The sequence below is a fragment of the Alternaria arbusti genome (genome assembly GCF_024043155.1).
Source record: "Alternaria arbusti strain BMP 1465 chromosome Unknown scaffold_32, whole genome shotgun sequence".
In the NCBI taxonomy this organism is placed as follows: domain Eukaryota; kingdom Fungi; phylum Ascomycota; class Dothideomycetes; order Pleosporales; family Pleosporaceae; genus Alternaria; species Alternaria arbusti.
This window is the reverse complement of record NW_026249972.1, coordinates 109,019-136,629: the sequence shown is the minus strand read 5'-3', so window position 1 is coordinate 136,629 and position 27,611 is coordinate 109,019. Positions and strand designations below refer to the sequence as shown.

At 52.8% G+C, this 27,611-nt stretch overlaps 9 protein-coding genes across 9 annotated transcripts; 6 read left to right on the top strand and 3 right to left on the bottom strand.

The window, feature by feature from the left end:
- Positions 1–527: 527 nt before the first annotated feature.
- J4E86_011309 (uncharacterized protein) lies at positions 528–5,437 on the bottom strand (the record flags this gene model as incomplete). The annotated part of the gene is made up of 3 exons (XM_051451802.1): positions 528–892; positions 966–5,133; positions 5,183–5,437. The coding sequence occupies 3 exons, from the start codon at positions 5,435–5,437 to the stop codon at positions 528–530; spliced, it is 4,788 nt and encodes a 1,595-aa protein (XP_051297059.1).
- Positions 5,438–6,511: 1,074 nt separating this feature from the next.
- On the top strand, positions 6,512–7,120 carry J4E86_011308 (uncharacterized protein; the record flags this gene model as incomplete). The annotated part of the gene is made up of 1 exon (XM_051451801.1): positions 6,512–7,120. One exon carries the CDS (start codon positions 6,512–6,514, stop codon positions 7,118–7,120), a length of 609 nt encoding a protein of 202 aa, XP_051297058.1.
- A 1,518-nt stretch (positions 7,121–8,638) lies between these two features.
- J4E86_011307 (uncharacterized protein) lies at positions 8,639–10,327 on the top strand (the record flags this gene model as incomplete). Its single annotated transcript, XM_051451800.1, has 3 exons — positions 8,639–8,887; positions 8,937–9,048; positions 9,102–10,327. 3 exons carry the CDS (start codon positions 8,639–8,641, stop codon positions 10,325–10,327), a joined length of 1,587 nt encoding a protein of 528 aa, XP_051297057.1.
- Positions 10,328–12,763: 2,436 nt separating this feature from the next.
- On the bottom strand, positions 12,764–13,633 carry J4E86_011306 (uncharacterized protein; the record flags this gene model as incomplete). Its single annotated transcript, XM_051451799.1, has 1 exon — positions 12,764–13,633. The coding sequence occupies one exon, from the start codon at positions 13,631–13,633 to the stop codon at positions 12,764–12,766; it is 870 nt and encodes a 289-aa protein (XP_051297056.1).
- A 2,292-nt stretch (positions 13,634–15,925) lies between these two features.
- On the top strand, positions 15,926–16,738 carry J4E86_011305 (uncharacterized protein; the record flags this gene model as incomplete). Its single annotated transcript, XM_051451798.1, has 1 exon — positions 15,926–16,738. One exon carries the CDS (start codon positions 15,926–15,928, stop codon positions 16,736–16,738), a length of 813 nt encoding a protein of 270 aa, XP_051297055.1.
- A 467-nt stretch (positions 16,739–17,205) lies between these two features.
- On the top strand, positions 17,206–17,983 carry J4E86_011304 (uncharacterized protein; the record flags this gene model as incomplete). Its single annotated transcript, XM_051451797.1, has 3 exons — positions 17,206–17,494; positions 17,595–17,663; positions 17,724–17,983. 3 exons carry the CDS (start codon positions 17,206–17,208, stop codon positions 17,981–17,983), a joined length of 618 nt encoding a protein of 205 aa, XP_051297054.1.
- A 1,251-nt stretch (positions 17,984–19,234) lies between these two features.
- On the bottom strand, positions 19,235–20,954 carry J4E86_011303 (uncharacterized protein; the record flags this gene model as incomplete). Its single annotated transcript, XM_051451796.1, has 3 exons — positions 19,235–19,818; positions 19,869–20,786; positions 20,840–20,954. The coding sequence occupies 3 exons, from the start codon at positions 20,952–20,954 to the stop codon at positions 19,235–19,237; spliced, it is 1,617 nt and encodes a 538-aa protein (XP_051297053.1).
- A 1,128-nt stretch (positions 20,955–22,082) lies between these two features.
- Positions 22,083–25,286, top strand: J4E86_011302 (uncharacterized protein; the record flags this gene model as incomplete). Its single annotated transcript, XM_051451795.1, has 3 exons — positions 22,083–22,711; positions 22,758–23,739; positions 23,787–25,286. 3 exons carry the CDS (start codon positions 22,083–22,085, stop codon positions 25,284–25,286), a joined length of 3,111 nt encoding a protein of 1,036 aa, XP_051297052.1.
- A 300-nt stretch (positions 25,287–25,586) lies between these two features.
- Positions 25,587–27,407, top strand: J4E86_011301 (uncharacterized protein; the record flags this gene model as incomplete). Its single annotated transcript, XM_051451794.1, has 3 exons — positions 25,587–25,617; positions 25,715–27,141; positions 27,381–27,407. 3 exons carry the CDS (start codon positions 25,587–25,589, stop codon positions 27,405–27,407), a joined length of 1,485 nt encoding a protein of 494 aa, XP_051297051.1.
- Between the last annotated feature and the right edge of the window lie 204 nt (positions 27,408–27,611).

Sequence of the window (27,611 nt, the reverse complement as noted above, 5' to 3'; positions counted from 1 at the left end):
CAAGGCGATTAGCCCACCCGGGTCGACGAAGGCGTTAGATAAGTCTGCTTCCTCTTTCGAACAAGATCGTGAACAAAGATTCGTTCGCGTAACATATAGTGCGTATATTCCCTAGCTTCCGCTGTCCTAGCGACAGTGGCTGAGCGAGAAGATCAATGCTGATTCGCACGGTTATAACGCTGCATATCGTGCTGCATACCCAATAAAGCAACGAGATTGTATTGCTAGAGTGTCAGCCTTCGTGTCCATGCGATAAAAAACATGGAAGCTTGAACGGTGAGTCGGTAAATGCAATGTTGGAAGCAGAATGTAGGCTGGGGGCTGGCTGCTCATTCAGCGACGTCGACGTGACACGAACACAGTCATCAAGATCTTGACAACTTAGAGGTGAACGACGAACTATGTCGTTCTTGATTTCATAGCTACACTGCAACAAATCTCAGTTGCTACATGCGCTCGACAACTTTTCCTTCTCCGCCCCCAGACATATCCTCTGCTATCCCGCGAACGTCTCCTCACCTTCCAGCCTAGCCCACAATTTCGCTACGCCAAGTTGCCCTGCTCTTGCTTGCATGCTTCTCGATGTGGCGCTGCGCCTCCTCTTTGAACTGCACCTCGTCCCAGTGATAATTGAGAGTGACGACGGTGTTGATGGGGTCGCTGAACTCCGGCACGAGCAGAAGCGAGTAGATTGTATCGATCACGTCTTTGGTAGAAGTGTCTAGTGTCCAGTTGCGGTCTAGAATCGAATGGCAGATGCGTCCATGACGGTTGATGTTTGGATGGTAGATGGACGTAATGAAGCGTGCTTCGGGTGGTGACATCGGGTATTTGTCGCCCATCTCCAAGTAAAGGAGAAAAGTACCACCAGAGTACGTACTGTCGGGAGGTCCTATGTAAGTCAGTACGCATGCAGATGCAGAGAGGAGATAGTCTCTTGGGGAATGAGATAACAGTCGACTCACCCTGCATGACGATCTTCCAGAGCCCCATATTGGATTCGCAGATGAAGATGTCGTAGTGCGGGTGCGGCTTGGCGCCCGAGTTACGAATTTCGTTATGGATCCTGCTCAGACGCACATTGCTGTCGGTACGACTGATGGATGAACTTCGGTTGAAGAGGCCTAGCTCCACAAATGACTCTGCAAGCTGTGGATGCTGCTTGCGATCCGGGAACTCGTCGCGGCTGACATGCTCGACCTTACCCATATACTCAGCCATACGGAAGCTGTAATAGCCCGGGTTTGTGAGATAATTGCGGAGATGAACAGAACCATTGAGCGACTTATCTGGACGCTCGAATAAGGAGAGTACGGGCTCCATCTCACATATCGCCATAGCTTCTTCGAGACTCTTTGGTTGGAAGACATACCCTCCAGTCAAAAACGAAATTCCCTTGAGATCAGCATTGTCGATCCCCTTCCCCAAACAAAACGAGTCGAGTACAATGCCATTACGCAGTAAGCTCGCGGGTAGGATATAACCCTTGTTCTTCGATCGATTCTCCTCCCCGTCAGAGATGCATATGATTCTCAGCTTCGCAGTTGGGTATTGCTTGGCGTACTCCTGAAGTTGATCTTGTGCGAGAGCAATACTATCCCAAATAGCCGTATCACCGGAGGCTTTCAAGTTGTTGAGTTTGTGACGAAATTCTTCAACTGCGTGAGTGATTTCCTGCGACAGTGAGGGTCTGGTGCTGAACGTGATCAATCCAAGATGCGTCTGGAAATTGTATGCCAGTAGACGATTTATATAGGCATCAAACATCTGCTTCACGACGTCCAAGCGGGTCAGCGAAACGCGCTTCTTGCTGGAGCTTCCGGCGCTCCGTAGACACAACTTGAGAACCAAAGGACGGTTTCCTGTTGTGTCTTCATCATCGGCGCTCTCCGAGTTCTCGTCATCGACGAGCTTATCCACGCAGCTCTCGTTCGATAGTATTCCTGTAGAGCTTGCCCCGTTGAGATACAATGAGATTCTTCCCCAATGGTTGTGTATTGTTGTACCACGCCAACCATTGTCGCCAGCATCTCGCATACAGGTCCAGAAAGCCAGAGGTTTCTCTACGGCGGACATCGATCTCTCCATGAACCTCTGGCGGTAGTATCGGAAAGCAGCGGATGCTACAGATTTGGTGGTCTGCTTTGGTACCCAATATGATACAACGGGGTCGTCAAAGCTAGAGCCGCGATATATCTTGACGAGGCATAGCTCTTCCACGTTGTTGCTGTCAGTTGACGGCTTTCGCTCTAGAGGTGTGATGAATACTTCGTGGGCTGCGTTGATGATAGTTTCGATGGGTTCCGAGGTAGCCGGGACCTGTGCATTCCGATGCCGTAGCTCATAGCTCGGGTAGCGACCTTTAGTCAAACGAAAAGCAATTTCCCACAGCTCTATCGCCGTCAGATTAAATGGCAAATGCATCGAGTGTGTCTCCAGTGGTGATCTCAAAGTGACGCGGGTTGTACGGGAAGAGGCTCGTGTCCTGGGACTCTGCACATGTCTTGCCACGATATCTGAGCAGTCCAAATATGCGGTGATCTGCTCCTGCATCTGTATATTGGGGCGCAGGTCGTTGCTGGAAAGAATCAGGTTCGTCAAAGGCGAACGCTCGTTAGTCCGAAGCCATCGTTCAATCTCTTTACGCTCGTAGATGTGATTGTCAACCGTAATCACAGGATTCTGCATTACATCATTGCTGATAGGACAGCAGTATTCGCGCGGCACCTCAAATCGGGGTTGATCAGTGGCCTGGATTTCTTTGTAGACATTCGGAATGATGTCGCCCGGCTTCCAAGTCAACGGGTCGGACACGAGAGTATTGCCAAGGCAGGCAATTAGCCATGCACATAGCAGACTCTTATACTTTTGCAGGCGCAGGGACCGATTGCTGAGAACATTGATTTCGCGATCGATGTGTTCCGATCGATTGCGCAACCACTGTTGACTTGCTTGCTGCCGAAGTTTCCCTAGCTCTTCCCGTTTGGAGTCTATCTGCTGCTCGTGCAGTTGCTGGAGGATCTGTAGCACCTTCTCGGCGTTCTGTCGGCGATGATAGTCGTCTTTGCCTGTGTTGACAATAGCAAGGAAGTCGTCGTACGATTCGTGCGATCTTAGGTACTCCTTGAGCTCGTCTGGTTCGGGTAAATCGAAAGCAGGGTTTTCGACTGGTAGCGGCGGAGCAGTATCTGTAGTCGAGCGCACCTGTTGTTGAAGTTCTTCCTCGGCATCTTCGCTATGCTCTATATCGACAAAACCACAACGATGAGCCATGCTTCGGCTTAGGTCGACGCATATCATGGTTATCTCATCCGGAGTTGTCAGCTTGCGATGCTGATCACCGTAAGCCTCAAAGACAATGGTGCCGTCAGCCCTGCGCTGAGTGAGGATTGGCTCCAATAACTGGGTGATGATCGAAACGTCCACTGCTTCTTCTTCTTCATAGACAGATCTCGGCCGAAACATGAGAATATCCCTCCCGGCCTCAGCACAAGCGGCGCGTCCCACGTACACAGCAAGAAAGCCGTTTCTGTCCAAAGTCAAGACGGGAGCGGAGGCAGAAGCGAGACTAGCTGGTGGTGTGACACTCAGTTGATTACGACTGCAGAGGTTGGCCAGATATGTGAGATCAACGTACTCCGCGGGCGAAATGATCTTGTTGACATCACCACCGTCCATATAGCGAGAGCTGGACCTGGCGGCATCGGAGTTGAAGACTAGGACTTGGGTCTTGGTACCGCCGGAAACTTTGGCGATTCGGTCCCAGGTTCGGTCGACTGTTGATGTTCTCTTTGAACTATCACCATTCGTCCAGCACAAAAGCCCTTGTTCAGCAAAAGCCTCGTGGAACCCAGCATCGACAAGACCGGATGTTGTCTGCACCGACTGTGACAATACGGGCTGCATCGTGGTCAAGTTTCTCAGGTCGTAAACCTTCATACCAATATACGGTAGGTCGGCGTTCTCATTGGCGATCTTCATCTGCTTGGCTTTCTCCATTATGAGACCGAATAGCAGACGAGAGCCTTCGAAAAGCCGCTGTGTATCGGAACGAATAGTTTGCAGCGGGACAACATTCTTAAGAACCTCATAAAGACACTGTGCCAGCGCAGCACGTTCCGGAAGACACGGAGTCTCGCCGCGCATGAGGATGTGTGCAGCTCGAATGGCGGGAGGAAAGTGTGTCAAGACATCAATCATATGAATCAGAGCGTCCCGTCGCTCGTCATCCATGCTGCTATTCGCGGTGAGATCAGTGAACACGCGCAATGTGGACAGCAGGCTGGCTAGTCCACGGTCAGTTTGACCGATATGATGCTTCCAAGCTTCCGACTCCTTGAAGATACCAGCTTTGCCTTGATCAGTACGCTCGTTGCGGCCGAGTGTCCATCGCTGTACGGCGTAGATGTTGAGTATACCATTGACGGCGCAATCTTCTAATCCGGCGGCCTCGATCGTGATATCAGCGTTGTGTGCAGTGATCTCGAGTGGACACTCTGATGTGTGCACGTCGACAACTAAATTTCGCTGGGCTACGCGATCTTCTTCGTCGTCGACAGTACGCTCTCGATCTTGGCGATGGGAGTGGCATTTCTTCGAGCAGATGGCCATGACTGGGGCTTTGAGATATCTTTTGTCTCCAGAGGTCCGGCTGCTTGCGTCTTCAACACCACTGACGAAATTTATGAGTTTGTTGGTCAAGTCTTGGTTCTGCGTGTGCTCCATATACGCCTTCGTCGCCTGCCGGATAGTACTAAGCGTAATGTTATCGACTGGTATGGCGACCACTATGTTGTTAGAGTGGACGAGGATGACTGTATGGAGGGCGTCGCGGTCTCCAGATCCGTTGACGTTCAAGACGGCATTGTTGTCGATCTGTCGAGCAAGGCTGCAGTTGCACTCTAGCGCAGAGCAGTCGCCGTCCTCGGCGGGGAAACCCAAATGCTCTTGGACGAGGCCTTTCAACTGTTTCAGAGTGCATTTGGTCGAAACGTGCGTCGGTATTGGGGGGATGGTTGCAGAGTTGGACTGGGCCAACTCTGGAGTGATAACGCGAACGCGTAGCGTCTTTGTCGTTCCGTCAGACGCAGATAGTCTTAATGGTAGTGACGGACCAGGCTGCTCATCGTGCGGCTGGAAGAAGTTAGTAGTGACCGAATGTGAGCATTTCTTGGCAACTTACATGGACGACTGCATAGACGGTCTCTTCGGCGTTGGGTAGAACGTCAGACAGGAGATCCTCGACATCCAGCATTGGTCCATCTTCTGTGTTCAGGTGTAGTGTGATCTGAGCTCCCTTCGCGGCGGTGAGACCCAGATCTGGCAGGCGCGACTTGACCCTGTCGCGTAAGGCTGAGCAGAGCTGAGACGGCGAGAGCACAATGAGTAAGCTCGCTCTGCGCTCTCCGCCTGCGACGGTGACCGTGTATCTCGCCATGCTGTGCGTGCGCAGGCTGTCGCGGTCGCTGGTGTTGAGCCTGTGGTGAGGTGAGGTGGGGTGAGGGAAGGAAGTTGGTGGGGCCGGGGGGTGGTTCAGCTATGGAGGAAAGTGCGCGTGTTCACGTGCTTCTCAGCAAGCCATTACCCAGGTAGAGAACCAGACAGCCGCGGGACGACGCTGAAAGGAGGAGAGCTCGTGCGCATTGATAATTTAATTAGACAAGCAAAGTGAAAAACATGCGGTCTCGGCGATGTGTATTAGGAAGAACTGCTGAGAGAAAGCGTGCTCCAGGCAACGCGAGCCATAGACGCATTGACGTGAAAGCGAATATACCTAATTATCTTTAGGTCGCACGAAGGAAGTGACCTAGCAGAATCCACATGCATGATTTGGCTGCCTCAAAGTCCGTATCAGATCAAGATGACGATTAGTACAACGATTGCCCTAGCGGTCCTTATGTAGGAGGGAAAAGATTCATGACAAGATGCGATGCTTACTGGTGCCAGAGACAACAAGTTACCAGTATCTCATTCGGGGTCAACTCACATGTACGCGGGTAGTTGTGTCAACACATGACTGCCCGATATTGTGGAATGTCTTGTTTGTTCCTCTGATATGAACAACACATTTATTGACTTCCCCTCAGGTCGAAGTAGGCTTTCTAGTATGTTTCGAGAACGAAGCTTGACAATAAGAAGTCCGGAAGGAGCACGCGTGGATGATGTCAACAGACGAAGGACGCGTTGTTGAATCGCAATACTGCGGCCGTAGAGCCTCAGATTAATGTGTTCGCGCCATATCTCCGACGACCTATTAAAAATGTCTGAGACTAATGGAGATGAGAGTGATGGGTGGCAGTCGGAGGTGATGAGAGAGTGAGGTTGGATGAAAGCGACAAGACACGTGTTAGCGCGCATTCCGGCTTATCGATAACACTGCCGGGGAATTATCCAACTGTCCTCATGGCCCTCCACCAAACCACGACTTGCGCCAACCTGTCCTCTACCCACGCACATATCGCTACGGCCCCATAAACGTCCCACTCCAACATACATCAAGCACACATCAATCATGGAGTCACCAGACACGTTCACGCTCCTCCCTCTCGAGATGGACCCGCAAACCAGCACCATCACCGCATCTCAAAGCACCAGCAACGCCCTCCAGACCGAGCTCGACGCCCTGAACAACCTCCACAGAAACCTCCTGCACGTCGAAACCCCCACAGGCACGCCGCCGCCGCCTGTACCCGTCAACCCCAAGCGCTCCGCCCAGATCAACAAGCTGCGCGAGTCGGGCAACGCCGAGTTCAGGAAAGGAAAGCCCGAAGAGGCGGGCAAGCTCTACACCCTCGCAATCGACATGGCGCTCGCGCGTCCAGCATGGGAGCCCTCAGGTCTCGTGAGGGAAGAGGTCTCTGGACTGCTCAGCAACCGCGCACAAGCAAACATGGCACTCAAGAACTGGGCAGAGGGCGCAGTCGACGCAGAGGCTAGTGTGGAGATGAAGAAGGTGGGCAACGCCAAGGGCTGGTGGAGGCGGGGCAAGTGTCTGCTCGAGATGGGCAGACTGGACGAGGCAGAGCAGTGGGTCAAGCAAGGATTGGAGTTCGAGGCGACAGAGCAAGATCTCGTCAACTTGAGGGACGAGATTGAGAGGAAGCTGAGAGGCGAGGTTTAGGTTGTTCTCGCCAGCGATCCGTTTGAGCACATGACATATGGAGGACTTCCGCCTCGTCACTTGTAGGATTTGGACTAGACGGAGGCGCAAGCTAGAGGTAAACAGTGGCACTATGCTAGTGGCATTGCTAGTATGTCTCTATGATACGAGCATGAGCAGTGGAAGGATGGGCATTGGCAAGGCGTTTGGCGCTGGAAGGCGTATACCACACTTGAGCCTATCAGGCTTTGAGGCATTCATAGCGAATCCATTGGACTGAATTTCCAATAAACAGGTTTCTCTCTTTCGTGCGCGTGATTTTCAGTGTACCGAGCCCATCGAAGTTGTCACGTTCCATGGTACGCCTGCCAAGCTTTTTGTAAAGTGATCGCACAGATGCGTTGCGCGCACCCTTCCGACAACTCCCACACCAGAGAGCGACTGCACAGCATTGCGGCTCACCATGAACGACGACTGACCACGTCAAGAGCGCGCAATCAGAACAGTCTACTCTCACCGGCTCAGACACAGCAGAAAAGCTTCATCCCACGCTTCTCCTCACCGTCACGAGCCTAGATCAGAAACACCCCACTCACTCCATGCACCAAATACACATACCCTAAATAGCACTTCTGCACAACCACAGTACAGACTTGCTTGTCCGAAGGATTCAAACGGCGCGCTGTAGATCGCAAATCTACCTGGTCGCACAGGACCAGCAACTTTTTAGGAGGGATCAGGGGGCATTTCACCACAACGGACGTAGGGTATGCTGTTTTGGTGGTTGGATGTGAGTGAGGGCGACGCCGAATTGTTCCCAGGCTCCTGCGCTGCTGCCGCCTGTGGGGTTTGAGGTTGTTTGTGCTCGGACATGATGGAAGATTTGGGCAGGGAAGCTTTCTAGAGACTGTACACATGGACTTCAGGTAGAATGATAAGCGTTCTCCCGGTGACCCACGATGACTTGGTACCTAGGTAGCGTTGGTTCTTTGGGGGCTGGATCTAATCTTAGGCCTGATAAGATGATCTGATAAAAGTTTCTGTTCTGCACCTTTCCTTCTTGGGCTTGGCGTAGTGAACCGGTGAGCGTCGAACTTCCCGCATACAGAATTACGACCGCGACTCCTGGGAAGTTCAGACATGAACAAGAGTCGAAAAAGACACGTGGCCAAAGCCCTTGCAGTTCAATCAACGACCAGGACCGTCCCTAATTAAAAACTCATCAATACCACAATGTGACCGATGCACAAACCCAACAATGCGACATCGCACCCATCACGGTAATCTCCCGGTGGTATCAGCCCTTCGGCGTATACGAAGACGCACAGTCTCACACAGTGGACCCAACCTACAACTTGATGCTACCAAGCCAAAACGGCCCGCAAAGGGACCAGTCTTCGCCCTGAAGCGGAGCCATGTCGAGATTTTCCTTTCCCGTTCGGCAGTACTAAAATGGATCGTAGGCGCCGTCTTAACGCAGGGACAACGCTCTTTTTTATCAGATCATCTTTCAACTGATAAGTGTAATAAGGAGGGACGATGGCTGGACGACCCGATTCTGTGAGGTCGGTAGACAATGAAGGCCAGAGGCCGACTGAGTCTGAGAAGAAGGTTGGAGAGGTGGTTGCTTGTAGTGATGCGTCGTCTGATGGGCGGGGTGGCAGCGATAAGAGCGAGGCGATTCCGCTGAAGATGAAGCTTATTGCTATTCTTTTGGTTACGGCAACGGGGTTTGGGTCGCATTGGAGTAGTGGTGTCACTGGTGCGATGAAGAGTACTGTGAAAAAGGTATGGACTACGTGGTTGCTGCTGTGGATACTTAGCTGACATTGAAAAGGAATTGCATATCAACAACGCGCAGTACTCCGTGCTGGAAGCCAGCGAGGACTTTATGAAGACCGCTCTGATCCTTGTGAGCGGTCTCGTTACCGATAGGATTGGTGGTGCCAGTTCGTTTCCCTCATCTCTCAAACTATGTCGACGCTGACAGGAATCTTTGTAGGCGCCATGCTCTGGGGTAACGCCATTTACAGCATCGGTGCCATCTTTATCGCAGCCGCCACGACCGTCCGTTCGTACAAGTTCATGATCTTCGGATCCATCGTCCAGGCATTCGGCGATATAGCCACGCAAGTCGCGCAGTACAAGGTCTTCAGCTCCTGGTTCGCACCCTCCAATGGCTTCGCATCGACCCTGGGCTTCGAACTCGGCATCGGCAAGATCGGATCTTTTGTCGGAAAGGCCACAGCGAACGTTATTGCGAAGAACACTGGCGACTTCAGCTGGGTGTACTGGGTTGCTGTGTTCATGAACCTTTTCACGAACGTTACTACCCTCCTGTACTGGTTCTTCACGCGATGGTGCGGGAAGAAGTATACCGGTACAGCTGATCCCGCGACGGGCGAACAGCTCACGGAGAACAACAAGAAGTTCGAGTTTGGAAAGGTTTTGCGACTTCCATGGACTTTCTGGAGTATTGTCGCTTTCTCTCTCTTCCAGACCAGCACCGCCTCGGTCTTCGCTCAGAATGCAACTGAGTTCGCTGAGCAGCGCTTCGACATGGACGCTGTCAAGGCCGGCTGGTACTCCTCCCTAGCACAATATCTAGGCTTCTTCCTCGTTCCAATCATCGGCATCTTCGTAGACATCCTGGGCAATCGCATTACGCTGATGCTGGTCTGTGGCTTGGGCATGCTCCTCTCCATGTGCCTGGCAACATGGGGCCCAACATACGCTGGCACCGCAGCTTCATTCGGTATCTATGGTGTCGCATCCATGTTTGGCCCGACCGTCATCATCGACTCGATTCGCACGTCCATGTGGTATCAAGAAGTCTTCGGTTCCGGCTACGCTGTCAAGATCGCCGTCAACAACGCCATGTCAATTATCATCCGTATCATCACGGGTGTCATCCAAGATCGCGACGACAACTCTTACGACAACGTGGTAATTGTATATGTTGTGCTTTCGGCTTGCTCAGTGGTAGTCGCCGCGAGCATGTTTGTCGGCTGCTTCTGGACGAGCGATCTCGGGCATCTCCAGTGGACTAGGAGCCAGCGCATTAGGAAGGGCGAAATTATCAATGTGCGGAGGAGGGAGTTTGAGTGTGGTGCCGCTGGTGAGAGGAACAGGAAGATCAGCTTGTCGTTGTTTGTCGCGCTTTTGTTTTTGGTCGTCGGCTCGTGGGCGGCTTACTTCTGGGGTGTTGCGACGGGTAATAATGTCTGAGGCTGCGGCGCCAATTGTTACTATCACTAGAAGCCAGCACCGCCGCGAGAGATAGCTATAGTCTTGATAGTCCTAATTAGGACAACCTTTGTCTGCATACGGTAATCAATTCAATCCCAGCACTGCAGCACTTATCGAGAAGAAGAAGGTCTAAACAGGTCCATAGCCTGAATTGAAATAGCAAGTCATAAAGCAGGTAACTTAGAAATAACGTAGGCTCTGGAGTGATTGGAGACTTCCTTGAAACAAGGTGGTGGCGTAGACATATATGCATGAAGTGTCACACACTTCGAAATAACCGACTATCTGCCCAAGAGGGTAAGTTTATCCAGCTTTTCCAATCTCCGCGGGTCTTTCTTACTCTTTTCCCATAATACTCGGGCGCTGTGTTCTTGGAGGGAGACGTTGAGCTTATCAAGCCATATATCTCGTAGGTGATACCGTCGACCTCATACCACCAGCAGTCTTTTGTTGGTATCCACTCACTCAGCTCCAAGTAGCTTGGATTTCGTCCCAACATTATGCCATAGGGAAGTAATTCTTTCCTCTTCAATGCGATGCTCTGATTCAGAGCGTTGGGGAGGAAGCCCATTGCATGGACATGGGGATAGTCAAAACTCTCTCTACCGAGGTCATGATACCAATCGTGAGTTGGCTTAGCCCAGGTGTCGTATAAGAAGGCATTTAAGCTTGCAGACATTATACCCCAGGTTTTCCCCAAGTCCACTACTATGTCGTAATAATCAGCATGAGAGCGCGGCGCTCCAAGTGTGAAACTCTCGTAAAGTATGGTCATAACATCGAGTAAGACTTCCTCAAGTGACTTTCCATAGTCAATCTGAAGTCGCTCTTGTTCTTTCACAAGTCCCATCAACCCGTATACGTGATCGCGAGGATCTTGACATCGACTTTGGCTGAATGTCTGGATGGCGTATCTGAGAGTCATCTGGGGTTCGGGGTCATGGTCGGACAGCAAATATTTTGCGGATCTCGAGGATAGATCTTCAGGATGGGTAATAGCCATAGCGCACAAGTAATCCCAGCTCATGAAGACCGGGCCGGTGGTGGGATGGCTGCATAGAACCTTTCTCCGACTCGACCGGATAATTTCCTGCACAATCCAGACTCGAGTAAAGTATTCCTGTTCTGATACAAATTCTATAGCTTGTGCTAAGTCCAGGGCTCGTATTGCATAATGGTAGTCCTGTTTAGTCGAATCGCCAAGCAAGAGCGGAGCATCGGGGTAACCGCGAATATATCCAAGCCAAATGATGGTCCCATAGCTCGTTGCATATATCGATGCCATCAATCCGACCTGGTGATTTCGCTCGTCTACGCTGGACTGGTCGATACAGATTTGGTCTATCCAAAAGTACTTGACCCCCCTAGGATCCCAGTGGTAGGACCATTTCATCGGAGGCCGCCGCTGGAAAATTTCATCTGTGATCGACAAATAGGCATGAAAGAATCGAAATAGATTTTCTCTGATGCTAAGATATTCGCCGTTGACCAATATATTGAACTGTGGCGACGGCGGACCCCAGGTATACGAAAGAGCCAGGAAAGGTGGCGCGCTATCCAAATCAAAGACTGATATGTCGCACTGTGGCTGATCCGGTTGACCCCTACGCAGTTTGATGAGGCGGATTTGCCGAGTGGAGGTGTCCAAGGCTTGGTGTCGATACCGCTTCGTCGGCTCGACGTCGCACGACTTCGTGCGTTCTGCACCATCCATATTGACCTTCTTATGTCAGCTTCGTTAGAGTTTCATTACCAAACAATGCATCTACGTACCGGCAGGTTCGTATCGGCTGATTCAGAGGTGACTCAAGCTGCTAGATATGCTATTCTTGGTGATGAGGAACCGCAGTCGTGTTTTTGATCGGAAGCTTACCCGGGCAGGTGGCCAGGTGAATTAATCCTCGACATTATCGAAATATCGCTCGTAGTGGAGTGAAAAAGAAACTGGCCGCTCTCTGAGACGATTTGGTGCGTAGAGAGAGGCTTTATATGATGACTTTGCGTTTTCTCAATCGTGGCGGAGCCTTGTTGGAGGGGCAGCATGGTGGTGGCTTAGAAAGGCAGCAGCGCTGAGCCTGATAAGACTAGCCCAGCCTGATCATGTGATAGTGCCTCGTCTCGATGAGCGAAAACCTGGGGACGCTGCCGAACAGTTTGTTGGGAAGATGAACGCATCAATATAAATATGGGCAGACGAATCCAGTGCATCGTCGCATGATCCCTATGGTGGAACGACAGTCCCGTCTACGAAACCTCACCACGATTAAAAAGGACTGGGCCTTACGGAACTACTTACTGCATTTTCGGCGTGTGCTCGTAACCGGCCGCAAGGCAGCGAAACGATTCGCAGTGTATAACCAAACTACCATACCAAATAAGCCTCGCAGCAACAACACTTACCCCAACCCAGTGTCTTCAGCGCTTGAACAAACTCAACAACTTCCCCTTATCATTCTCACCCACGCCAGCACCAGAACCCACCAGGATGCACCGCATAACAGCACCGTACAAGATATCAATCATCTCATCCCTCGCAGCCACAATCTCGTCTCTCTTAGCCTTGTACTCAACCTCCAACCCCTCGATCTTTTTGTGCAGATTCCTGGCAAGCTCGGAGTTCTCTCGGGCCAGCTTTGCGCTCTTTGCGGCATCTGTGTACATGGCTACCTTGATACCGTCGTACATGGCGGTCTCAGCTGCCTCCAGTTCACGGACGAAGCGGTCGTAGTGGTTGACGACGTTGTCGTCAAAAACGTTGTGTCCCTTTTTCATAGTCTCGACTTCGTCAATGATCTTTGTGGCGGCTGCCATGCGGCGGATTTGCTTTTCGTTCAGGGATTTGTAGCGCTCGGTGAGAAAGGCTCCGAGCTGAGCGGCTTCTGATACGCCGAGGTCGCAGAGCTTGGTGAGCGTCTTGACGTCGATGAGGTATTCCGTCAAGTTTCCGATACCGTAGCTTGGAGTGTAGTCATTGCTGTTGCCGTTGCTGTTGCCGTTGCTACTGCCGCTGCTACTGCCGCTGCTACTGCCGCTGCTGTTACCATTGCTGTTTTCATTGCTGTTGTCATTGCTGGTGTCATTGCTGTTGTCGTGGCTTGCAGTGTAGACTTTGCTGTGGCAAATGGTGTTGCCGTTGCTAGTGCCATTGCTCGTGTCGTTGGTCATGGGGGCCTTTCCTTTGCCTTTATGATTGGATGAGAAATTTGACGCGTCGGCGAAGGTTGGGGACGAGACGATTGGAGGTGAACGCGGTGTGGGCGCAACGGAACCGTTGGCGGAAGGCATACTGGCAGTTTGACGAACAGGTGAGCGAGATGGATACCTGATGAAACCGTAGACTGAATTCATATTAAGATTTTGATAAAGAGGGGTTCGTTAACGATAGCTTTGTGGATAATGTTGGTGTGTAGAACGAAGGGTGATGGTGTTGGTAGGTGAGTAGGCTTCCTTCACCTTGGTTCCTTCTCGTTGGTCCTCCTGAGTTCCTCCCCTCCTCCCGCGCCACTTGGTGTCGCGAGCAATGTGGAAGTGACGAAGAATGAGATAAATGCCACAACGACCCCTGCATTCCTGAGGCTCGCGATAACCCGGGACTCTGCACACTATCAAGCTACCCGTGACCAAAAGAGAGGTTTTAGTGAGGGCACAGTACTTTGTAGGGTGCTGCATATTCTGTGAAACAACGAACAGATCGGCATGTCTTGGATGTACCACCCGGAATCGACGAACGATGTGCGAAAAGAGAATCTCGACATCAATGCCACCATATGAGACTCACCATTCTCTTAGAAAGTAACATAAGTCATCGCAAGTAATATACCACTTCACCTGCCCTCCATGACAGTATACGTGGAACAAAGATTGACTTCAAGAATTCCACCAAGGCCAGACTGCATGCCTCAGGCACTTCTCACGGACAGCCCTGCCTGGTGTCGTCGGACACATCGGTCTAGGCATGCACCCTGGTAGGCCGGAGTATCACGTAAGAAGCCGAGGCAGGCCCGGAGAGGCGGGGAGGAACGACTGGAGCCAGGGAGGTGGGCTGATTTCTCGGTCTGGAGCCCCCATCTGACGGTAAGCGGCGATGTTGGATCGGCGTCGATGCTCCACGAAGGATGGAGCATTGATGTGCAGGCAGGTGAGCAGGTGTATGTCGAGGAGGAGTAATCGGGCGCGGGATGTAGGCAAATGTCTCACCGCTATGACTACGCTCTATGTCTGTACGGGTTCGCTGGGAACGGTCAGCAGTGACGTAGTGACGGCAAATGGCGAATTGCGGGGGTTCCAGGTCGCAGCGTGGTTGCACATGTACATCATCTGAGGTCGCATAAGACGTCGAGGCAGGTACAAAGTGCCGACAGGCGTGTGTAAAGCCGAGAGCGTGGACTGGGCTCCCTGGTGCAATTACGGGGTGTGAGGAGAGCAGACATGGTGATGGTTCGCACGAGGAAAGCAGGCCGACGAGCGCCCATGACCAGTCATCAATACGAGATGGTCAGAGGATAGATTGCTGACGAAGAAGGCTGGGCTGGGAAGAGGGCGAGGAGTGGGCGAGGAGTGGTCGAGGAAGTGGCGATGCGACGGTGGAAGGCGCGCCAGGCCGGATGAGGAACCATCAACAATCAACAGTAAGAATGAGGGCAGCGGCAGGGAAGCCGCGTGGGGTGAGAGATCGGCATGCCGAAGCCAAGCCTACAGTAGTCGTGTTATGCTAGTCGTAGGCTAGGCTCACTGCAATCTAGCATGCTATGAGATGATTAACTACCCCAGAGCCTACTTTGACGTTGGATCAATACGTTGCATGTTCTTCCCTTGATGAGATCTGGAGTAGGCTGCACGATCCGTCTAGTCTTTTCTCTGTATGAGGCGGGTGGTCATGCTGGTGAGTGCTGAGCGGTTGTCTCGAATGTTCGGGCCGTTCAGTGCCGCCCCAGTCTTTATAACAGGTCCGGGTCAGTCGCGTCTCATTGGATACCGACTGGGCGGTTCGCAGGTTGCATCAAGTCGAGCGAGCGACTGGGCTGGGTCAGTCTGCTACAAGCGGCGCGCGCACAGCGACTGTTGAGCAGAAGCAAGAGTTAGCGCTCGCCATGGGGCATAGGCGACGGTTAACCGCTGGGGCAGCGTTGGTCTTGGGCCGTCGCACGCTGAAGCCCCTTCGCAGCGCATCGCCGTGGAGGGCCAGGCCTGACCTATTGGATGCAGTCGCGCTAGCCGGTGGGCTGGAAGAGGGAAGCATCTACCCAGCACTCTTGGCGGCTTTGGAGCCGCGAGCAAAACTTCGATCCCTCCCTCGAGGTCCCGACCTTCTTTGTCTCCTGATGCACTAGCCCGTCTGCTGCGACACTGTCCTGTTGTTGTTGTTTTGCGCCTTGCCCTCACGACTAACGGCCGATCCCCCGACGCCCACGACGACACGGCCGACCGCAATTGCCTCGACTGCTGTGCCAGCCGGAGCTGCACACCCCTCTCCGCCCCCAGGAGCCTCGTCCGCCGCGTCCACCGCGTCCAGCAACTGCCGCCTACCAACACGCACCACCCTGCGCCGCAGCCACGTCCTGGCCGCGCACGCCTCCAATGGCCGTACTGGAGAGCACTGCAGTCGCCCGCGACGCCAAACCCGCCCAGCTCGCCTCGTCTCCCCTCGCCCGGGTGATGCGCGAGTTCGAGGAGCTCGTCCAGGGCTTCGAGATGGGGCTGCTGCGCTCGCTCGAGGACCCCGCCGCCAACGACGACGTGAGCACACCCAAGAGCACCGCCCGGCGCGACGAGATCCGGCGCGAGGCCTGCCGGCTGGCCATCTCGGACCTCAGCAACCAGTACACACCCAAGTACATCCGCCGGTCGCTCGACGCCGCCGAACTCGAGGGCAAGCGCGTCGAGGACCAGCTGCAGAGCCTCTCGCTCAGCGGCCGCGCTGCCGACGACGAGAGCGACCTGGGCAGCCTGCACAATGGCTACTTCCGCCTCTACTCCACCGAGCTCTTCGACCTGCTCGGCCAGCCCACGGAGCTGCGCTTCGGCACCCTGCGCTTCCACAAAGACACGCTGAGCCTGCCCGAGACCCCCTCGCCGCCCCACGTCACCGTCGAACTCGCCCTCAACGACGCCTTCTTCGTCGCCGACTCGGAGGAGACGCTGCCCTACCACACGTTCCGCCTGCCCACCACACCCTCGTTACAGAACCGCGGCATACGCAGCCGGAAGTTTGACGACGACGGCACCTTCCCCGAATACGACTCGTGGCTACTCTTCACCTTCCTCGGCAACGGTTGCATCAAGCTCGAGGTGCCCATCGAGATGTGCGCAGACGTCTACGGCGGCTGTCTGCGGGGCCGGGAGAACGAGGAAGTGCTCTTCTGGGGTTTCTTTGTTGACGATGACGAGTAGCGTCGCATCACATTTGCTTGGACTGGAGTTGGTATCAAGAGCTAGACAGGGCTTGGCATTGGAGTTGGGCGCAAAGGACTGGCCTGGTCGGCCGCCGGAACGGGTGCTTGGACATGCATTCACGACTCACGAATTTCCTTAACTGTACCTTCCTCTTCTCATCCCCGCTGCGGGGCCATATTCCCTCACACTTTAGGCCGTCAATCCTGCGCGTCATTACATTCTTTCCAATTGCGTTCTGGGCGGCATTGTGCATAGCAGTTTACAGTTTACTCCTCAAAAGGCGGACGATGAGGTAGATGATAGAGCGCATGGAGCGACACAGCATTGGTACTCGATAATACACACCGACGGACAAATCACATGCGCCGGATAAACCTTCTGCCGATCCCTTGCTCTTACCTTTTCTGATGTCCAGCCAACCTTTGCATCTGCATTATCCTCAATTCGGCAGTCCACAAAGCAACATGGCGCCCACCTTGCCCGAAGCAGACGCTGCCGCTGCGAACACGCCCGTTGTCGCAAACACAGGATTCAGGTTGGGCGACGAGGAACAATTTTCAGATGCAAGCGACAGCGACCAATCACAGACGAGCCAGCGAAGCGCTTCCCCGAGGCGAGCAAACGGCCAGGCGCCTGCGACCAAGTCAAAGAAGAAAAAGCAAAAGGACCGACGTAAGATGGGCGCATTGGCTGATGAGTTAGTCGACGTCTTGGGCGACGCCTTCTCGACGCCCCAAGCCGACCTAGAAAGTGGTATGTCACGTGCTGGACATGACGATCTAACGTCTATTGATCCTACGAGCACTTGCTTTTGGCACGTGCGACCGGGGTGAGCGAGTCTAACAAGATGCAGGCCCGGTCCAGCAGGCCAACGGCGACCAAACTATGGCCATCGATTCCGACCCTATGGGTAAGAAGATGAGTAAGTTTCTCCAACAGACCCTCAAACGTTCACTTCACCGTCATACTAAACCTCGTCTAGACAAACGCACCCGCCAGAATCTCGCAAGGATGCAAGCACGCAAAGAAAGAAAAGTGGCTAACCCCAAGATGGACACATCGGAAGACAAGACACTACAAGCCCAGATGGCAGCCGCGGAGCGCATAGGCATGTCCTTGGACGCATACCGCAAGATCGGCAGTGGCAAGGGCATGTCAAGAGCAGCCGCACGGCGAGCAAAGAAAGATGCCATTAGGAAAGAGCGAGCTGCAGCCGCGGTAGACGAAATGGAGATTGGATAAAGGAGCTGAAAAGACGTGCGTGGTGGCTTGAGATGAAAGTGCGGAGAAGGCATGAAGCTAAGGAACAAGACAATCCTAAAAAGACGATGCATCAAACAACATTTTCCCATGTCGCACGCTTTCGGACGTGATCTTGTTTTTCGTTCCTTTGCGCCTGCTCAAGAAGATGGAACATGCAAGATAGACGCCACTGTCGTAATCCTCTCACGTCTCTGCCAAGTCTCACATGTTCGTATCCTAACTTTAGTGTCGCACCGCAAACTATGGTTCCCCAACCGCCGCTGAGCTGAATCTAACGTACTGTTTCTTTCGGTTCAGCTCTCTTTTTCTCGGGGAGCGTTTTCTGTCACTCTCGCTTACCGAGACAATGTCGATCGACTATCGTCCCTCGTTACCAAACGCGTGGCAACGCTTCACCGCACATCGTGAAGAAAAGCAAATGTGCAAAACAAAAATCGTTCAGTGTGGCTGGCAGATAGTACGTTGGTCCTATTTATCTGGAGATTACCCTGTTTGTTAGGCCGATACTGGCCGGCATCGTGGTTATGCTCCGCGAGGAGGATCAGGGTGATGGGTGTGATGTGAGGCGTGAAGGCGAAGAAGAAATGGTGTCACAAAAAGTAATGGGTGCATGCAAAGATGCATCACGTGAGAGGATGCTGGCGTGGACCCTCTTTTGTGCAAACAGATACGGATAGATAGGTTGGGGGTTTAGTGCCTCCCTGGGGATGGAACAAACAAAGGAGTTTTGCATGAGGAGGTTTTGAGTACCCTGATTGAGCAGGTCGGATGCGTTGTATGAGATGTGGCAAGCATGGTGCAGGCAGTGTGGAGACCAAATAGGAAGGTGTGGGAAGTGGGATTGATTGGTGGTAATGCATGGGCTGAGCAGATGAAACGGTGGAGTAATGTGGCGGAAGATTGATACAATCCGGGAGTAGGCGTTCTTGATAAAGGGCATTGATGCTGTTGTATACGACATGACTGTTTCAGATCTTCGTAAACATTTAGAAAGCGTCTTGTAGAGCTTGCTACGTAAGTAGAAAGTACCTTTACTCTTACCTTTGCCACGAGCATCTATACTGGTGGCAAATATCAAGAGATAAGCAAAATCACGCGGTTTTTATCAGATTGAAAGATGGATATTGTTCAAACAACTGGATTCTTACGATGAGACCCACGTCGTCAAATATCATGACATTCAACTCAAGCTCCGTTCAATCATAACGCAACCCAGCACCTAAACTACCCCTACTCATGCACATTATGAATATGCCCCGACTCATCAATCTCCACCTTCGCCCTCTTCAAACTAGCATTCCTCGGGTTAGGCGCCTCAAAGATCTCCTTAAGCTCCTCGAGCGTCTTGCCCGCCGTCTCAACAAAGAAGAAGAAGATAAGCGCAATCTCAATGCAAATCCACACAATATACACGAGATACAACTTCCAGCCAATCTTCTCGATACCGACGGAAATACCGTAGGTGTTGACGACCATGGCGACGTTGAGGAAAAGGAAGTTGAGACCGGAGCCCTTGGCGCGAGTACGGTTTTCGAGACATTCGACGGCGTAGAGGGTTTGGAGGGGGGTCCAGCCCCAGGCGAAGAAGATGCCGAAGAGGTAGATGGAGACGATGGTGCCGTAGGCGAGGTTGTTGTCGGGGGTGGCGGTCGCGGTGAAGGCTGTGAGGAGGACGTAGGCGAAGAGGCCACCCCAGAGACCGCCCATGAGCATCTTTCGTCGGCCGAGCCTGTCGAGGAGGGTGGCGCCGTAGATGGCGGCCAACATGCTGAAGATTGGGTTGATGGCGTTGATGAGAAGTTGCTTGTTGGGATCTTGACAAGTTAGTGATTGTCTTGGACGTATCTGTATATTCAGAACTTACCAGTAATTCCAGCGTTTTTGACCATGGCGGGCATGAAGTAGCTGACGACGTTGTTACCGCTCCATTGACCGAAGAAAGCCATGGCGATGACCATGGCCAGACGGTAGCGTGCAGCCTTGGTGTTGCCTAGCTCACGGAAGTCCCACCACGGGTTGTCGTTGCGAGTGACAGCAAAGTCCTCGGTGATCTCGTGTAGCTGGAGCTGGACGATGGGAGAGTTGGGGTTGCCGTTTCCGTGGTACTTTGCCATGATGGCGATGGCCTCTTCCCTGCGGTCGTGGGCGAGCAGCCAACGCGGCGTCTCAGGGAAGAACATGATCAAGCCCATAACTATAGTGGGCAGAATGCACTGAACGATTGTTGGGATTCTCCAAGCCCACGAAGAGTTGCCCATGTGGAGGTTCGTGCCGTACGTGGTCCATCCAGCCAGAATGTTGCCGACCCACCAGAAGTTGTTGTACATACCAGCCATGGTTCCGCGGTAGGCTGGATGCGCGAGTTCGACGGTATAGGCGGGACCAGCAGCAGAAGCGATAGATGCGCCGAATCCTAGGATGAAGCGACCGGCAATGAAATGGCCCATCTCGTGAGCTGTGGCTTGAACGGCGGTTCCGACCAAGACAAGCGCGCAACCGACGGCGATGCAGATGCGGCGACCGTAGCCATCAGCAAGGAATCCACAGAAGGGGAAGGCGGCGATTTGACCAAGGTTGTAGATGATGAAGATGATGCCAGTGCTGGATCCCTCGCCAGTCAACCCGAAGGTGTTCTGGTAGGCTTTCATCGCGTTGATGGATCCCATGAGGGAGCTGTCGAAGCCGTTGAGCGTAGAGACGAGGTACCCAACGCCCATGATCATGTACAACTGAATCATGCCCCGAGACCATAGCTTCGGCTTCTCTGCCTCGATAGCAGCGGCTGTATGCTGTCAGCGCATTCTTCCCGTTGTCTCAGATATGATATTGACTTACTAAGAGCTACTGAAGCTACATTGGCCTCCTTGACGTTCGCATGCTTGTTCATGTCGTCGTCAACTGCACTCAGCTGGTGCGTCACAGCGCCCATGTCTTCACTCTTCTCCGCCATCTTGAATGTGTCGCTGGCAAGGACTGGAGAAGATCTGGAGGTGTGGAGCAGAAAAACGGGAAAGCTCTCCACTTGATGGCCGATTTGCAACGATGCGCAAGCTTTCCGGAATACTGGGTCTCTTTATACTATACAGGCTTCTCCGCAAAATAAGTAGCGCCTGCAGGTAATCTTACCCCATGGCACCGAGGCAAATGCTCTACCTTCCTGACCCGATGCATGGTTTCTGCTCTGCATGCAAACTGTTGCGCTCAGGCGCCACCCGGTTGGCCAAGTATGCTTGTTGTACGGCAATAGCACCGCATTAGGGGCGGAATATTAGCGGGATTACTGGGAAATTTTCAACTTCCAAGCTCGCTATACCACGATGGTACCAAGGCCAAGTAATAGGGCCTTCTGCAGGGGCGGGCCCAGGTCCAGAAGCAGGCCGGTTAGCGGGCGGACCTCCCAAATTGTACCAGCTCTGGAGCGCCACGCGCGAAGTCTTTACGAAGGAGATGAATCAGGAATTGAGCCGGTCGGTTTGGCATTGAGTCGCGATGAACCAGGCGAGGGTTAATGTGGTGTAGCTGGGCTGGGCAGCGGAGTGCGGGGATGGATTCCTGGAGTAAAGCCAGCCGAGTTGGGCAGCCGCCCCGTTGATCAGACCCCTTGGAAAGAGAAACCAGACACCTACCTCTGCGAATACAGTCGTAAGAAAGTTAATACTCCTGCAGTGCCTCTATGTGTAATAGAAACGCGTCCGGAAATCATCACAAGCTGTAAAGCGCCTGTCCAAAGTTTTCCAAGGCTCCCTTCAACGGAGTCGGAGTGATCAAGCGAAGAACCCCCGCTCGCGCTTGCGCCCGGACGTCGCCCCATCAACCCCCCGATGCGAGTCTTCCCAGCTCCTACAAGCAACATGCGCCGTTTATTGCCGACACGTTCCTTAGTCCTGTCACCTGAGAAGCAGATGGAACGTCCTCTTGGCATCTACGACATGTGGGCGGACGGCTTCCCTGATCAGTCCAAGTCACGCTGCCTACCGCAGTACGGCCGCCTTACTGTGGGGTGTCGACAACTGTATCAAAGATAGAGGACGTAGAGCAGTGGTTCGTGGAAGTACCATCAATTCTCAATCCATCCATCATGTCTTCAGGTCAACACCCAGCGAGCGTTCCGGACTGGAACAACCTCGATATCCTCCACAAGAACACGCTGCCTGCGCGCGCATACTTTCACAACTACGCATCAGAGGCTGATGCGCTTAGTTCCGATGTGAACAAGTCTACAACCCACAGCCTCTCCGGCACGTGGAAGTTCCAGCATTCATACTCGCCTTTTGAGGCTCCGGAAGGATTTGAATCCACTACATTCGACACATCATCATGGAGCGACATTGCCGTGCCAGGCATGTGGCAGCTGCAGGGCTTCGGCAAAGGCCCGCAATATACCAACGTAATCTATCACATTCCGGTTGATCCTCCCAACGTGCCTTTTACCGAGAACGAGACTGGATCCTACGTTCGTAAGTTCAAGGTCCCGAAACATCTCCAGGACGGTCAGCTTCGACTCCGTTTCGAAGGCGTTGACGCCGCTTTCCACGTCTGGGTGAATGGTAAAGAGGTTGGCTATTCTCAGGGCAGCAGAAATCCTGATGAGTTTGATATTACTTCGTTTGTCGATCTCAATGCTGAGAACACCCTGGCTGTTAGGGTGTACCAGCATTGTGACGGAACGTACATCGAAGACCAAGACCAGTGGTGGCTGAGTGGCATGTAAGTATGGTCCGTCGTCAAGATGAACTGAAACTCATCATCATAGATTCCGTGACGTCTTCCTGGTTGGCTTCCCCAAGGCGTCCCGAATCGAGAACGTCTTTGCCCAGACGCTTCTGGATTCATCCTACACTGATGCCGAACTCAAAGTCAAGATCAGTGCGACTGGCTCTGGCAAGGTTACAGTAAAGCTGTTGGATGCAAAGAAGCAGGAAGTCGCCTCATCCGAGGCGGATATTAAGGGTGATGGTGTGACTGAACTCAGTATCCAGGTCAAGGACCCACTCAAGTGGACTGCTGAGTCGCCAAACCTCTACCATCTGGTGGTCTCTTCCAGCGATCAAGTTACTGCCCAACGTATTGGCTTTAGACAAGTCGAAATGAAAGATGGCCTGATCAAAGTCAACGGTAAGAGGGTCGTTTTCCGCGGAGTTAACCGCCATGAACACCATCCCACTCTTGGTCGCGCTGTACCGTATGAGTTCATGAAAGAAGATCTTCTTCTCATGAAGCGTCACAACATCAACGCCATCCGCACATCTCATCAGCTCAACGACCCACGACTGTACGACCTCGCAGACGAGATGGGTTTCTGGGTCATCGATGAAGCAGACGTGGAATGCCACGGGTTCGAAAGTATCGCCGATGCCGCGCTTTCGAAGGAGGAGCGCAACTTGCCGTTCCGTGAGCGTCAGCTTATAACTAGGGACAAGGCCGCGGAATGGACGACCGACAACCCAGACTGGACGAAGGCGTACGTAGACCGTGCGGAAGCACTCGTTAAGAGAGACCAGATGCATCCATCGATCATCATTTGGTCTCTTGGCAACGAGGGTTTCATGGGACGAAACTTCGTGGCCATGTACGAGCACATCAAGAAGTACGACGACAGCCGGCCTATTCACTACGAAGCGGACATTTACGCAGACACCATGGATATGTACTCCAGGATGTATCCCCCGCTCGACGAGATCATCAAGTTTGGTCAAGACAAGGAAAAGAAGAAGCCACTGGTGCTTTGTGAATACGTAAGATACGCCATGTTGATCCTTAGTTCTATGACTCACCGTATTAGATCCACGCCATGGGCAACGGCCCCGGTAACATCAAAGAGTACATCGATGCCTTCTACAAGTACCCAACTTTACAGGGAGGTTTCGCTTGGGAATGGGCGAACCACGGTCTTCTCACCAAGGACAAGCAGACCGGCGAGGAGTTCTACGCCTATGGTGGTGATTTTGGCGAAGAGGTTCACGACTCCACCTTCGTCATGGACGGTCTTGTCAACTCCAATCATTCGCCCAACGCTGGTTTGATCGAGTACAAGAAGGCTATCGAGCCCGTACAGCTTCTAGAAGTGAATGGTTCAAAGGCCACGTTCATCAACCGATACGATTTCATTACGCTCGATCACCTGGTCTGCAAATACACATCAGTCTCCTCTTCATCCTCTGATGGGGTTACTGGAGATCTGGAAATTCCTTCTGGTGTCTCGCCTGGTCAAACTTTCGAGGTGCATCTTCCAACGATCGAAGCTCGCGAGGATGAGGTCTTGGTTAGCATCTCGTTCCAGTTGAAGGAGGCTACACCATACTTGAAGGCAGGTTTCGAGATCTCAACAGCACAGATACCTGTGACTCCGGTGTCGTCCTTGAAGAAGCCTCAATCATCAGGCAAGCAAGTCACTGTTGAGACACCATCCCGCAACACCCTCAAGATTACGACGGATCAAGCCACCTGGGAGTTCAACACGCTCCACGGCAGTCTCACCTCCTGGAAGCAAGGCTCGACTGAGCTCATCTCCAAAGCACCTGAAATGGACATCTTCCGTGCACCTACCGACAACGACATCCCGCAAGACGGCTGGGATTGGAAGGACAAGCAACTACACCACGCAAAGCCATTGACTCGCAAAGTCGAGTGGTCTCAGTCGGGCTCTGAGACTTTCAAGATCACTGTGCACCAACGCGTTGCGCCTCCAGTCCTGTCATGGTCCATCGACTGCGTTCTCACATACACATTCAGCGCCAACGGTACCCTATCCGTACACGTCACCGGCACACCCAAGGGCGAGAACCTACCCCGCACCCTCCCCCGCATCGGCCTCGTCCTGGAACTCCCCGCGCAATTCCAACACGTCGAATGGTTCGGCCGCGGCTACGGCGAAACCTACCGCGACAGCAAGCTCTCCCAGCCCGTAGGCAAGTACACAGCCTCCAGCATCGACGCCCTCTGGGTCGACTACGAAGTACCCCAAGAATCGGCGAACCGCACAGATACCCGTTATGTTAGCGTTACGAATGATAGCGGCGCAGGATTGCTCGCTCAGTTCGCGGATAAGAAGGGTGGGCAGAGGAAGTTGTTTGACTTCCAGGTTAGCCATTATAGGATGAAGGATGTTGCGGCTGCGGACCATCCGCATGAGTTGAGGAGGAAGAAGAGGGAGGAGGTTGTGCTGAGGTTGGATGCGGAACATCATGGGTTGGGGAGTGGGAGCTGTGGCCCGAGGACGCTGGATGAGTATAGTTTGCTGTGCGAGCCTTTTGAGTTTGAGGTTCTGTTGCAGGCTCCGTAGGTTGATGTCGTCATTCGGGACACAGTTCGACGAGGCGGAATACAGACCAATAGTTCATCTTGCGACGGTGTATTCCAGATGTTCAGTTCTGACGAATTTTTGGCTTGTCGTATCTGCAGTCCAGATGTCGGTTATTCTTGTAGGCGGGTCGCGGTAACCTTGCGGGCGTTTACGCGCGCTACTGCTCTTTCCCTCACCTTCACCTGTCGCGACTGCCAAATTTTCGCCCACTACCACTAGCTGTTTTCCACCTCACAACCTCCACGCTTTCTGATTCTTATCTTCTCTAAGGTCAACATCATGGCGAGTGGAATGAAGAAGCGACGGGCAAGTATCAGCGCGACTGCATCAGCTCTTGCTTGTCACAAAGACGCGGCTGCACTTCGATCGCAAAGAAGCTAACAGTTGGCAGAAGTCGCAGTCTCCAGCCCGCAATGTAGCTTCGAAGCGCGCGCGTATTACCTCGAAACGCGCCCAGCACACCGAGCCGGATCCGCATTCGTCGCGCGCCGGATCTGCCAAGGACACACACCTGCCCACCGGAGAAGACTGGGTCTTTCGCGTGAAGGTCATCTCGTCTGCGACCGACCTGGGAAACGAGGTGTTCAAGAATGCGGTCCAAGGACTCGTTCGAATATGTTTCCCTGCTGGCATTCTGGACCAGCTGGGTTTACAGATACTGGGGCAACACATGCGCGAGGAGAAGGCTCCAGAAGGCAACATACTGAGAATGGAGGAGGTATTCCAATCAGAGATGGAGCAGCGTATAGCGTCTATGCTTGCCGAGCATCTTGACACGGCTGCCAAAATCAACTTGGTTTTGAAAACTATTCTGTCTACTAGCGCAAGGGCTCATGGGGGTGACATTGGAGATGACATCTTGGGTCACGTTACCGCTAGCCTACTCGAGTTGAAAGCAAAAGCTTCTGAACACTCGACGGAATGGCTAGCCAGAGGTGACGGAGCACAGGAAGAGGACAACAGCGACGGGTATATGAACATCAGCGGCGTCTCTGACGAAGAACCTGCGCCACCACCAAAGGCATTGGAGAAAAAGAAACGGGGTAGACAGTCGGAGCGAGAACACCCAAGTGCTAAGGCTCATGTCGCAAAAGCTAAGAGTACGCATACCAGCTTGTTAGCGGCCCCGCCTCAGAAACGCACTCTGGAGCGCAAAGATCGGGTAATCTCTCTAAAGTGGCATCGGGACGTCAATGCAAAAGAGCTTTCAAACGCGGCTATACCTCGGACCTTCTTACGCACGAGCGATCTGTTTGCTTATCATGCATTACCGATTGCCCAACGCAATCTTGGCCCCAATGCATCAAAGAAAGATATGAGATGCGAGATGCAGTCGCTACTTGATGGCACGCCTCCAGAAGAGTTTGAGAAGTGGGTCGAGAGTTTACAAAAGCTACTCGATGGCGACCGCGATATGCTAGAGCGACAAGAGTCACCCTCTTCCGGTCACCAGCAGCAGTTGAGTCGCGTAACCCCGGCGCCTATCAACACACGGAGACACTCTCAGGAATCTACGACAAAAATATCAGGTAACTTGACAGATCCTGACATCGACCCAAGGGGTGGTAACAGGCCTTCGCACCAAGATACTTTCGACCCAAGGAATGGTAACAAGACTTTGCACCAGGATACTTTCGTCAAACGCGAAGTTGAAGCTGAGCAAATGGAGCAACCAGAGACTATCAATGAGGGTCGTCGAAAGAACTTGTTATCGGAAGCTACGGCTACCTTTCAACATGTCCCAGTAAAAGATCCTCACATCCAATCACCTAAACAAGCCGCAGAGACAATGGACGACCATGGCTCCTGGAGTCATGGAATCATGCTGGATCAGGTCTGTCTTCGGAATCTAGTGTATTTCAAGTCACTAATCATCGTGAGGTACAGTCGCTTGAGAAAGAGATCCCAATGACAATATTACTTTGGGGCTGGGGCAACATTTACCCGTCGCAATGTGAGCATGCTACAGAGACCATCATGGCTAACATGGACCGCCGGATCTCAGTCGAGGTAAAACGTTGCCGTTCCGTCAATATATCTCAGCTGACTTGGATCAGTACTTAAGAAGCTCAGAAGCAGATGGCTTACCCAAAGCTCTGACAAAGACGCATCTCAGAGCTGCCATTGCTGGTATTTTACCTCAGCCCGGACAAACTTTTAGCTTCACGGGTACCCTGAAGGCCATTGAACAAAGCCTGCTTCCTTGGCTTATCGCGATGCCGAGTGCTTTCCCGGAATTGCAGGCTATGCCATGCGTTTTTATTAACATGATGACTGTACGTTGAAAAGTATGATTTTTCTGCC